This window comes from Diadema antillarum, unplaced genomic scaffold, assembly GCF_040938485.1.
Source record: "Diadema antillarum isolate AM-2024a unplaced genomic scaffold, OU_Dant_1.0 seq00000768_RagTag, whole genome shotgun sequence".
Lineage (NCBI taxonomy): Eukaryota > Metazoa > Echinodermata > Echinoidea > Diadematoida > Diadematidae > Diadema > Diadema antillarum.
Window position 1 is genome coordinate 2022229 of NW_027271658.1, and position 12557 is coordinate 2034785.

At 44.4% G+C, this 12557-nt stretch overlaps 1 protein-coding gene across 1 annotated transcript in view; it reads right to left on the minus strand.

Moving 5' to 3' along the window:
* Positions 1-12557, minus strand: part of LOC139738779 (transient receptor potential cation channel subfamily A member 1 homolog) — a 203286-nt gene that overhangs the window by 90048 nt on the left and 100681 nt on the right. Inside the window, 2 exon segments of the mRNA XM_071649416.1 lie at positions 11243-11379; positions 12333-12444. Coding sequence (XP_071505517.1) covers positions 11243-11379; positions 12333-12444 — 249 coding nt within the window.

The following is a 12557-nucleotide window of genomic DNA, read 5'->3' on the forward strand; positions in this document are numbered from 1 at the left end:
GGGTATAAAAATCAGAATTGATACTAACTTAACTTTAATAGGGTACTGCAGTGCTCCCACAGTAGACTAACACATAATTACGCTACACTCGCAAAACACAGCATGTTGGGGTTTGCGATGATTTCAAGTGAGAGAACTTTGTTGACTGAATGAGAAATCTTCCTGCGTAAAAGATGTTCTCTGATAATCATATTTTCATGCTATCAACTTTATTTTACATCATATTTTCATGCTATCAACTTTATTTTACTCTGGAGACCATACAAAAAAATATATTCGGTCTAGAAAGTCAGAATTGATACTAGGCCTACAATGTACCTAACCTTACGATACTGCAGCACTCCAATAGACTCACAAGCACGTAATTACCTGTATACACTGAATATTTTGCAAGGTTTTTATTTTCGCGAATTTTGCAAGACAGGTGCTATTCATGAATTCAAAAACGTGAAAATATTAAATGTGACGGATATGAATATGTTTCTCCATTCCGTGCGCGCTGGACCTCACAATATTGCAAATTTAACCACTCGCGAAATTGTCAGGAACTCTGACTCGTTAAATTCACTAACCTACACTTGCAAAGCACAGCAATGCATTAAAGTGCATGTAGAGCTCTTGGAGAGCTTTGATAAAAGTTTTCTCAAGAATTTTCAATGGTACCTAGAGGATTACATTACTCATCAGTGCATCTGCCCTTCTCTTTCAACCTGCAGATACCGTGTTCATTGTTGGCTATAGCACCTGAAGGTACGCAGCTCTGAAACAAAGAGACAGAGTTCTTATTTATGAACACGGTATTGTGAACTTAATTCGATCAACTCGCCAACATGCCTGCGGTTAGCTGCCCCATACCCAACTGTGACTACACCACACCAGACCTTGACGCCGCCATCGTAGCTGCCCTCCTCACCGCCCACACTGCCATTCACACCTCTGGACAAGTTGCCAAGGTAGAGAAGGTTAAGAGGCCAATGGTTGCTGCTGCTGGTACCAGCGAGGAATGGAACTACTTCACGTCAAGATGGTCCGACTATGTGGATGCCACCAAGATCACAGGGAAAGACAGGGTCGTACAGCTCCTTGAATGTTGCGATGAACCCCTCCGGAAGGACCTCACAAGAGCCGCTGGTGGCAGCCTCACCAACAAAACTGAGGACGAGGTGCTGGCAGCCATCAAGAAGCTTGCGGTTCGCGAGGAGAACACCATGGTTGCCCGTGTAACGCTCCACAACATGCGTCAAGATAGAGACGAGACAGTTCGCAGCTTCGGAGCTCGCCTACGAGGTCAGGCAGACATTTGCAAATTCATCATAGCCTGCCCCTCCTGTGGTGCAGATGTTAATTACACTGACACAATTATGCGGGATGTGCTAACCAGGGGAATCGCCGACTCTGAAATCCAACTCGATCTCCTAGGCGACAAAAAACAAGATATGGGCCTAGAGGAAGTCTTCCAGTTCATTGAAGCGAAAGAGGCCGGTAAACGCTCTGCCTCCTCACTCCTTGACTCGCACACGGTGGAAGCAGCCAGCAGTTCCTATAGGAAAGCAAAGCAGGCACATCCCAAGGAACGGCAAGAACTATGCGCCTACTGCGGAAAGAAGGGGCACGGACGGAGCGCTCCCACTCGAGTCCGCAAGTCGCAGTGCCCAGCATACGGACATAAATGCGGACACTGCGACAAGTTTCATCATGTCGAGGATGTCTGCCGCAGCAAAGGCAAGCCACAGGTCCCACAGTCACCCTCATTGGGCGAGCAGGAAGGGGCCATCTTTGACGCCCTGTGCACCATTCGCGATGTTGGACACCCACCCGGCCTCCCCATTGACCACCATGTATATGACGACATTTCCAAAGCATGGCACAGGAAGAGATCGAAACCTCAACCTTACCTCAACGTGACCGTGCAGGCTGTCCCAGGGGACTACCAAGCTCTCGGATTTAACCTTTCATCCCCCTCGCAAACCAGTGCCATCCCAGCCATGGCAGACACTGGGTGCCAGAGCTGTCTCGCCGGTCTGAAGGTCCTCCACCGCCTCGGGCTACGCCAGCAAGATCTCATTCCAGTTACCATGGAGATGCACACTGCAACTAATGGTGGCATTACGATCCTTGGCGCTGTTCCTCTACGCCTATCGGGCAGGAATCCCCTTGGCCACGTCGTCGAGTCTCGGCAACTGACTTACATCACAGACAATTCTGACAAGCTCTTCCTCAGCAAAGAGGCCTGCATCGATTTGGGGATCATCCCTGACAGCTTCCCCACTCTTGGCATGGCACCAGGTGCACCCCAATTGGACAAGGCCGCCACCCTTAAGGAGGCCCCCGAACGGATCGCCTGTACCTGCCCTCGACGCCAACTGCCCCCACCGCCTCCTACCGAACTGCCATTCCCTGCAACTGAGGCAAACCGGGTGAAGCTCCAACAATATCTCCTTGACTATTACAAGTCCAGCACATTCAACACGTGTGAGCATCAACCCCTGCCGCTCATGGACAGCCCCCCTATGAAATTGATGGTGGACCCAGACGCGGAGCCAGTCGCCCATCACACGCCTGTGCCAGTCCCGCTCCATTGGCGGGATGCCGTCAAGGCTGGCTTAGATCACGATGTACAGTTGGGTGTACTGGAACCCGTCCCCATTGGAGAGCCCGTTACCTGGTGCCACAGGATGGTGGTGTGTGCTAAGAAGGATGGTAAACCACGTCGAACAGTTGACCTCCAGGCTCTCAACGCACACGCTACCCGTGAAACACATCACACACCATCGCCCTTCATCCAGGCACGATCCGTTCCTCATGGCAAGAAAAAGACCGTACTTGATGCATGGAACGGTTATCACAGTGTCCCCTTATGTCCCGAGGACCGACACCTCACCACCTTCATTACTCCATGGGGCAGGTACCGCTACAAGACAGCCCCTCAAGGCTATATTGCCTCTGGAGACGGATACACCAGGCGGTATGATGAGATTGTCTCCAGCATCCACAACAGGACGAAATGTGTCGACGACGTCCTCCTGTGGGCTGACACGCTGCGGGACAGTTTCTTCCAGGCTGTCGAATGGCTGGATATCTGCGGCCGCAATGGGATCACCCTCAATCCCAAGAAGTTCACGTTTGGTGCAGATGTCGTGGAATTCGCTGGATTTGAGATTACTCCAGACAGTGTTCGCCCATGCCAGAAGTACCTACAGGCAATCCTTGACTTCCCTACGCCTACTGACATCACGGACGTGCGCTCCTGGTTTGGTCTCGTCAATCAAGTGTCCTACGCCTTCAGTATGGCTGAGAAGATGCTACCATTCCGTGAACTGTTGAAGCCTAAAACACCCTTCGTGTGGACTGCAGCCCTCCAGAGAGCATTCAACGAGTCCAAAGCTGCTATTGCCAGTGAGATTGAAGAAGGTGTGTGCATTTTTGACCCAAGCAAACCCACCTGTCTTGCCACGGACTGGTCCAAGGATGGCATTGGCTTCTGGCTCCTGCAAAAGCACTGCAGCTGCAACGACGTTGAACCCTTCTGCTGCAATTCGGGCTGGAAGATCACCCTCGTCGGCAGCAGGTTCACTCATGCCGCTGAGACACGCTATGCTCCAGTGGAAGGCGAAGCCCTTGCTGTCGCTGATGCCCTGGACAAGGCGAGATATTTTGTCTTGGGCTGTGAGGACCTCATCATAGCGGTTGATCATAAACCCCTCCTCAAGATCTTCGCAGACCGTGCCCTTCAGGACATCCCAAATCCCCCCCTGAGGAATTTGAAGGAGAAAACCCTGCGCTACAGGTTCCGCATGGTTCATATTCCCGGCGTCAGGCACCGTGCCACAGACTGTCTTTCTCGCCACCCAACTGGTGAACCTGAAAAACTGCACCTGCCTGATGACATTGCCACGATCGCATTGACCCCCACCACGTTCCTGCATTCCGCAACCCTCATGACGGGTCTCCGCACCATAACCCCCCACGACAACTCTGTCGAGGTTTGCATGCTCTCCTCTGTCACATGTGCCCTGGAATCCCTCCACTTGAAATCGGTCACGTGGGACAGGGTCCGTACTGCCACAGCCAGTGATGACAACATGCAGGCGCTCCTCAGTGCTATCGAAGCTGGCATGCCGGAATTTCGTCATGAGCTCCCCACAACTATCCGGGAATACTTCCCTTTCCGTGATGCACTTTCTGCAGTTGATGGTATCATCCTCTACAAGGATCGCATTGTCATTCCACCATCTCTCCGGGAGGAAGTCCTGGCTCATCTGCATGCTGCACACCAAGGTGTCACCTCCATGACTGCCAGAGCGGAGTCCTCCGTCTTTTGGCCTGGGATCACTCCAGCCATCGCGGCCCTCCGTGCACAGTGTCACCAATGCAACAGGATTGCACCCTCCAACCCGAGCGCACCACCAACTCCTCTGCTGTCTCCGGCCTACCCCTTCCAATGTGTCTGCGCAGACTACTTTCACTACAAAGGCTGCAACTACTTGGTCATTGTAGACCGCTACTCCAATTGGCCAATCGTTGAGCGATCCACTCAGGGAGCACCTGGACTCATTTCTTGCCTGCGACGGACATTCGCCACCTTTGGGATTCCAGACGAATTAGCATCAGATGGTGGACCTGAATTCACGGCAGTTACCACGCGCTGCTTCCTCAAGGACTGGGGTGTTCATCATAGACTTTCTTCTGTCGCATATCCACATAGCAACTGTCGGGCTGAGGTAGCCGTCAAATCTGTGAAGCGCCTTATCATGTCCAACACCAGCCCTACAGGTGCCCTGGACACTGACGCCTTCCAACGTGCCATGCTTCAGTACCGAAACACGCCCGATAGGGACACCAAGTTGTCTCCGGCTATGTGTGTCTTTGGCCATGCCATCCAAGACTTCATCCCTGTTGCTCCTGGCAAATACTTACCACACCAGGCATGGCGTGAAACCCTGGTAGCTCGGGAAGAGGCACTTCGCACCCGCCACATGAGAGATGCGGAACGTTGGGCTGAGCATACCAAACGACTCCTCCCCCTTGCTGTTGGAGACCATGTCCGGATTCAGAATCAGACAGGACCACATCCACTTAAGTGGGACAGGACCGGGACTGTAGTTGAGGTCCGACAGTATGACCAATACGTCATTCGGGTTGACGGTTCTGGGAGGGTCACCCTCCGTAACAGGAAATTTCTTCGGAAGTATGTCCCTGTTCAACAGCGCCCACCCCCACTGACTATGGAGGTCGACATCTCTGCTCCTCGCCGGCCAGCACCCATACCCCTCTCCAACCCTGCGAGATGCGTACCACCCTCACCACACCCAACCGGCGCTGCTGATGTTCCCCACTGCAACCCTGAACCAGTTCCCAGTGATCCTCCACTTCAGATGACAGCCAGTGATGCTTTTCCTAGACGGCGTCATCTCCATACGGCCATCCCCCCTACTGCTGACTGCCCAGGGACGCCACGCGAGACACCTCCCACACCTCCTGACCCGGTTCCAGCTCCTGCACTCGTCGCTTCCCCCTCGCCTGGCACCCCTGCTGCACCCCGACGCTCTGCCCGTCGCACCAGACAGCCTGCTTGGCACGCGGATTACTCCATGTGATTTCAGCCATGCAGTTCCCTTGAAGTTGTTGTTGTGTTCCTGCGTTATAGTTGTGCTTACCAGCAGTTTTGGATTCTGAACATTGTTCTACCTTTGGTTTGTTTTCGCGTTCCTACGTTCAGCGTTGTTATCATGGATTTTACTCTTTTGCCTACGGAACTTTATGGACCTACATTTGTATTCCCAGCGTTATTATTACCACACCGCGGTATTACTGGATCAGTCTTTGTCACGTTTTGGACTCTTGACATTTTCTTCACGCCAAAGACTTGGGGGGAGATAGAGGATTACATTACTCATCAGTGCATCTGCCCTTCTCTTTCAACCTGCAGATACCGTGTTCATTGTTGGCTATAGCACCTGAAGGTACGCAGCTCTGAAACAAAGAGACAGAGTTCTTATTTAGTACCCCCTATTGTATTTGGTATCTACATAAAAGTGGATGCAGCGAACACGCAAATAGCGCCCTTTCACCATGTGAGGGCAGCATACAGAGCTTTTATTCACGATCATAGACAGGCGTGCATTTCAGCGAGTTAACACGCTGTTGGGCTGGAACGTAGTGCCGAGCAAGGCGAGTTGCCATTGGTCGCGATAGGGTTAAGAGGGGAGTTAAGATCAAAAGATTAACAGTGCAAGCAACTACAGTTAATTACTGGTGCATGCTATTAACTGGGATGTTTCTGCTTCTCACTCAATTACTGCACAAGATTTGCAATGAGTAGATTTGTCTTCTTTTTCATTTTGAACCTCACTGATACTTACCACTGACTGAGGATTGACATTTAATCGTCTCCATGAAGGAAATAATTTCTGATAAATTTCTATCCAAAGTACAGAATTATAATCAGACATACATGTACAACTGGCACCATTATATGGACAAAAAATTACATTTTAGCTCAATTTTGACCTTGAGCTTTCATCCATATCATTTCAGACAATTGGTAGTACATTCATGTCTGTCTTTACCAGTTACCAGATATTACCACTGCACATTCCTTGGTAAAGAAATGGGTGGAGAATGACAGCTTCTCATCAAGCACAGAGGAGGCTTTTGATCTTGACATATGAACACTAAATGTTCAGGCAAATAAAATGCCAATTAATTTTTCAATTTTTCAACAAGGCTACATTTGCATGAAAATCCACTGATCTTTATCTAGATGATACTTATCAAAGCTTTGAAATTCATAGAGATCAATATGACCTCATGGTATTTAAGAATAGTAAGGAGAACAGATAGGAGGAATTACATCAATGTTCAATTCTACACTTACAAAAATATATGGATAGATTTAACACAACCTGATTGACATGATTCCCACTTTTCATCATAATGAATGTGAATGCAGCTTTCAGTAACATATCATGGTATTTTAAAGTGATTTTTTATTATAAGTCCTTCACTAATTATAACTGCCTTAAAAACTGATGAACATTAACCATTCCCTTCTTTATCAACCAATAGGGTGTGTGGGGTGAACTGGGACACAGGAGAAGTGGGACACCTCTCATATCTCAAAAGATTTTGAACTAATCAGCTTTCAAGTCGTACCACCTGTTAGGCATTTGACATCAGAGTACAAGCATATGGTAACTGCTCTGCAACAACTCTATGGGAAAGCCATGTTCAGTTTAATTTTGAACTATTTTTTTCGGACACTTTTTTGTAGTTTTTTGCATTAAGTGTGAAGGGCTTTCTGAATTCATCGTAAGGCTTTAGCAGGCACTTAGCATGCTTCATGCAGGCCTCATGAGTTCCAATAATTTGCATTAAATGATTTTGCAAAAATTAGCTAAATTGTGATGTTAGTCGCCATTTTGAATTTTTGGGAGTGCTGGGGTGAATTAGGACAGCATCACTGTCCCACGTCTTGCTGTATTCAAAGTTACGATAAAAATATCAAAGACTTTGAATTCTTATTTCTTTTGTTCTTTAAATTCTGGATGCTTTTAATGCAACTGTCTCTGATGGACCATAATGGACATATCATGCTTTGTAATGAAACTCTTCATGTGTAAATATTCAAACACACACTTTTTGTTTTCAGTGATCTTTTTATTAATTCCATTTCCTTTGAGAATATAACAATTCAAAAAAAATTACACACATTCTACATAGCATCTGTCATAAATCATGTAGATATTCCTACAGTTATGAGACATAATCCATAATCCATAAAACAAGAATAATCATTCAATTCATTTTAAGGCAGATATCAAACAGAAGAGAGGAAATAGAATGAATTATCCGATCATTCCTTTTTAACTACAAAACAAACAAGCAGAATTCATATATGCATTTGTGAGCAATTTAGCCAAACACTAAAAAAACAGGAAATGAAATTTCTATTATATCAAAAGAACGATGACAACAACAACAACATAAACCACCCTCATTCCCACCATATCCAACCCTCACCTACTCATAACTTTAAACTTTAAACCCCCCCCCAAAAAAAAACAAAAAACGTCCTTCTCATCTCTAAACCACCTCCCTACCCTCTACACTACATCCACCTCCTTACCCGAGACAGACACACATAGGGACTATGCACACACAAACACACACACACACACACACATTATCATGATATGCTTGTAATATTGTCTAGCCTATAGTTACTGTTTGTCCCACTTTTCCCGGGGGGTGGCCCACTTCATCCCGATCAGAAGCCCTTTTAAAATCAATAATACCACAAATATGAGACTTTTAGGAATATGAAGTAACAACCCACCATGTGGCCTAGCATCAGTAGTCTATGGGTCCGACACATGAGAGCCCCATTCTAAATATCAGAAAAGTTATAGGAGGAAATTCATCAAATCACAATTATTGTCCCACTTCGCCCCACTCTCTCCTACAACCTGCCCATACACTCAGAGATAACTTGCCAAGCTAGTTCATTAGCATTTCATCTCTCCCCCAAAGCTTAACTGTTATGCAAAGATTCCCATGATGGCTATACCGTTGCATCAAACCTCCTGAAGATCAAGAAAATACAGTACTCTAGGCTCAATAGGGCAAACAGTTCTCGATGCGTGTTTTAAAGGACAAGTTCACCTTCATAGACATGTGGGTTGAGTGAATGCAGCAATAATAGTAGAAGACATCAGTGAGAGTTTCAGGAAAATCGGACAATCCTTTCAAAAGTTATGAATTTTTGAAGTTTTTGCTCAGTCACAGCTGCATGAAAAGACTAATATAGCTTGTGATGTCATGAGTACAACGACAGAGTACAACAACAGTACAATGAAAGAATAAAGAAAAATCAACATATTTCCATTTTTCTCGAATAACAAAAGAACACTCGACTTCTCTCTTTCAGAAGGCAGGGGGAATAATATCACCCTTAACATACATCATTAATAAGCCAAAGAAATGTGCACTTTATTAAAAAAGTAAAGTTTTGTGAAATTCTCTTATATCGTTGTATGCATGTGACATCATACACTGTAGTAGTCTTCTCATCCAGCAGTGTCTGCACAGACACTTAAAAAATTCATAACTTTTGAATGGATTGTCCGATTTCCCTCAAACTTTCACTGATGTGTTCTACTAATATTGCTGCGTTCTCTCAATCCTTATGTATATGAAGGTGGACTTGTCCTTTAATGACCGGATAATCGGGTAGGCATTGCCGATTAAACGGGTAGGAATTTTCAAGATTAACCTGATCTTTTTCCATGGTTTCTCACAGAAAGCCTTTAGAATTTGTGTGAATATGAATTACGAGGAAACTGTGAGGTGCCGAAAGTCAGTAGAGGGCTTAGGTTGATGTTACAATTTTAAATGTTAATTGACATGTTAAATGGACAGTGTACAATTGATTCACCATGTAACTGGTATTTTAGTAGACACATTTTTTTTTTCATGCCATGTACAAAACCCTTACACCGGCACTAAACACACTATCCAACACACTCACACACACACACACAAACACAAACACACACACACATACGTGTCTATGATGGAAACCGAGGACCTGTGTGTCAGTAGGACTCTTGTCAACCGAGGACTCATTTGTATATTACCATCCAACGGAGGATTTATTACAATAATGCTAATCAAGGACTTACAAACATGTACCCCTACATGCAAAAGCATGCAAAAGCAGACCGTTTGGAATGGTCTACTTCTCTGTGTGTCCTCGGTTTAAATGTGAAGTTCGTATATGTGTCCTCGTTTTACACCATGGGTAAGTGTGTGCACACACACACACACACACACACACACACACACACACACACAGTGACTCACATCACTGCCATGCCTATGAGCTATGGCTAGCTCTCAAGAAAAACGAAGAATAACCTACCTCCATTGAGACCCTAACCTTTCTTCAGGCCGTTAATTGAAAGTAGATATGTTGCTATGGCACTGGTACTGTACCCGCTGCATGCTATATGGATTAGAACCAACACTTGCCTTCGGGCGAAAGCTCGGTGGTCTAGTGGAGATGACGCCTGTCCGGTGATCAGGAGGTCGTAGGTTCGAATCCTGCTCGAGTATGTACGCCCATGATTTTTTATCATGGCTACTACTAAAACACCGATCAATTCAGTGCTTATTTACGTCGATGTAGGGCAATTTGTCAATCAGTTGCAATGAAAACATCTCGACGGAAGAAATTCATGAATTTGAATAACATAATGCCTCCGGCGACATTTCGTGGTGGAGGCATTAAAAAAAACCACAAACTTATGGTCCCCATGAAACACACAGGGACGCAGCAGAGTTTGTTGAATCATTAGACTGCATATGCACAATAGGCATCTACATGTAGTTTCAAAATACAGATGTTTGGAAGCGTGTATGTGGCTTGATGAGGGCTACGGGCTGCAAGCAGATTGCTTGCAAAAGTATGCTGCAGACACTTTAACTACGGCTATTGTGCGACATTAGATGAGCTATGGCTGTAAGTGACATACCGTACTGTGTGTGTGATGCAGAGAGGTGTGTAATTACAATGTGGTATCTGTGTTGTGAATGAATTAACAAGCTTTCCGGTTAATCGGATTGGGTACTCTGCTTAATCGGGTAAATAATGTTCTGCTAGACACTACCCGATTAAGCGGAGAGTACCATACAACTGTTGCAGATACTGTAAAGTGTATATTTTCACGCAGTAATTTTTCGTGCTCTGCCTAATAAGATGAATTTCGCATGTATTTAATTCTGTGGAATCAAGACATAGGTATATACAACAGGCAAAAATATTTACTTGCTTTTACATTGGCAGCAGTTTCTGGTTGTGCGAAATGCATGAAATTTCCACACTGTGAAAGTGTCTAGTTTTACAGCATTAGAAAGATTACTTAACGTTATTTGTTGACACCTGGATTTACAATATCTTCGCCAATATGTAATGAAGTAAACATGGCACACAGAGGGTTAAGCATAGTTAGATTTATGAGAAAATCACATGTTGAGTAACCCTTTAATTATTATATTTATCTTACCCTTGTCTGTGGGTATTGATTTCTGTGACATATTCAATGAAGCCTGTGATACACATTGTACTACAGTTTTTTTTTGTGTGTGTATGTGTTTTTTTTTCCTTATCAAACATTCAAGAGACCATGATATACGATTAGTCTGGACTTTTTAAATAGAATGCTGAAAAGCCCAGACTAACCGATGGTTGTTCTCAATTGCCATGTCCAGACAATTTCTGTTGTTGGCATCCTTGAGGGAGATGTCTGCTTTCCATTCGAGAAGAAGCTTGACCAGGTCAACATGGCCACTGGTAGCTGCAAGATGGAGAGGTGTAACCTGCAATTAAAAAACAAAAAAAAAACAACAATATATATATATATATATATATATATATATATATATATATATATATGATTGCAGTGAACTAAAGAAGATAAATACAGTAAATCAATATTGAAATCATTTTTCTAATTCATTATTTAAAACTTCATACATCTAAGCGATGCGAAACAACTTGCCCAACTCATGTATCATAATAGGAGTGTCTTCCTTAAAGAAAAAACAAAACAAAAACACACACATGTGGACATTCATGATCTGTACTAAAAAGTCCTCTGGGAGGAGAATTTGGGATCACTTAAAAATGAGTTTTCAAGAAAGAGTTAAATTCTAACAAGCATAATAGTGAAAATAAGATAAAAGTAGAATTGAATGACAGCTTCGACACTTTAAAGATTTGCCAAGTTATGCAAAGCTGTGCTCAAATAGTTGATATGGATATATGGCAATGGGTGAGCTGATGATGTCATGACCTAACAATTTTCCATTGATCACATACAAAAAACAAACAACAGAAAATTCAATTCTTCTGTAATACAGTGTAGAACATGTTTACATACGTACTTTAAAATAATGATCAGTCTGGAATTTTAGAATTTGAGACTGGGGCATACAAGATGTAACTGGATTTGAACCCCCCCTCAAAAAAAAGAAGAAAAAAAGAGGAACTTTCATGCTTTTGTACAAACTGTATAGCAAGTTGTCAGGCAATGACATGATTAACTCACTACAAGTTGCACATGACTGTTCAAAAACTGTTTTGTGAAAACTAACAAAACTTCACAGAATCATTTGTCTTTATTGAATTTTGATAAATTTTCACTGTTGTGCTACTTAAATGGTCTGAATTTCCCTCTAGCTACAAGAGTGAAATGATGCCACTTTGCGATGAAAATGCGTGCATTACAAACATCCTTATAGTAATGACTATCCAAAATTCAGGACCCCACCTTGGCTTTGTCTGTTGGGTCCACAGGACTGTCATTGTCAAGGAGTGCATACGCTGTCTTGACCCATCCCCTGTGAGCTGCACAGTCTAGTGGAGTCCATAGTTGCTGATTTCTGATGGATAAGAATACAAAATACTACAGAAAACTAGAATAGAAGTAGGATCACTTTAATGTCTTATCCAACACTTCAGTCTAGTTCACAAATACCTATGTACACAGCCTTTG